General features: G+C 38.3%; 1 protein-coding gene across 1 annotated transcript in view; it reads right to left on the reverse strand.

The window, feature by feature from the left end:
* OAS3 (2'-5'-oligoadenylate synthetase 3, 100kDa) overlaps positions 1-1,064 on the reverse strand; it is a 26,811-nt gene that overhangs the window by 13,355 nt on the left and 12,392 nt on the right. The window contains exon 8 of the mRNA XM_008592177.1: positions 155-437. Coding sequence (XP_008590399.1) covers positions 155-437 — 283 coding nt within the window. The remainder of the gene's footprint in view (positions 1-154; positions 438-1,064) is intronic.

Raw genomic sequence — 1,064 nt, forward strand, 5'->3', positions numbered from 1 at the left:
GTGATGATTATTTTAGATATCTCAAAGTAATTTTCAATGCTTGGTCAAGTAGGGGAATTAGGATCACCAAGAGGATGGCAGGTGCCCCATTAGATACCCCCTGGTCCCCTGGGGTTCCTATAACTCTCCAAGGCACAGGCTGGGTGCCCCTCACCCATGGCATCAAAGGCAGGCAGCAGGCTAACATCCATCCAGCTTTCTAGGGCTGCAGTCACTAGTTGGAACTGCAAAGCCTCAGGCACGTTCTGCTCAGGAAACTTAAGGCTCAGGCCAGGGACCTGATCCTGCCAACAGGATTCCAGCTGTGCCCGCATCTCGTCAAGGATCTCTGCACAGTGGTCCCTCTGGTCCTTGTAGTCAGTGAAGCAGTTGAGAAAGAGGATGAGTTCGACATCACGGCCACCCCTTAGGTTTGTGCCCCGGCCGAATGAGCCGCCCTGTGGTGGGAAGAACAGCTCAGACCAGGGACCCTCTCAGAGCCCAGGAGTCAGACCGTGATCCCANGGTGAGAAAAATAATTGTTAATTATGCTCAAAGATTTTAATTTGAGTATATTTTAATTTGAGTGTATAAAAATGGAAGAAATAATCTCTCCTATTATTAGTGTTTTAATATATTATTAAACCCTTTGAAAACATTATATTATTGTTGTTTGTTTCATTTTTGTCTGTTAGCTTTATGCTACTTATAAGAGGTTCAATTAAAATTTGTTAACACATTCTTAAAAATAAAGGATGAAAAAAGTATACCAGGAAAATACTAATAAAAGACTAATAAGCTCTATTAATTTGAGACAGGACACTTGAAGACAAATAGAATTTTTAGAAATAATGAGGATGATTAGTTAATGATAAAACTTCAATAATATAGAATAATTATGTATTTATATGCTCCCAATAACATAGCCTCAAAATATTAAAAGCAAAACAAATTATAATGTCATAATTAAAAGTACAAAATATTTATACCTGAATGATAATAAAAATTGTACAAGTACATATCAAAACATTTGCCATGCAGCTAACATGGTATTGAAAAGGAAATGTGCAGCCTTAAAAGCATTC

This window comes from Galeopterus variegatus, unplaced genomic scaffold (genome assembly GCF_000696425.1).
Source record: "Galeopterus variegatus unplaced genomic scaffold, G_variegatus-3.0.2 Scaffold7637, whole genome shotgun sequence".
In the NCBI taxonomy this organism is placed as follows: domain Eukaryota; kingdom Metazoa; phylum Chordata; class Mammalia; order Dermoptera; family Cynocephalidae; genus Galeopterus; species Galeopterus variegatus.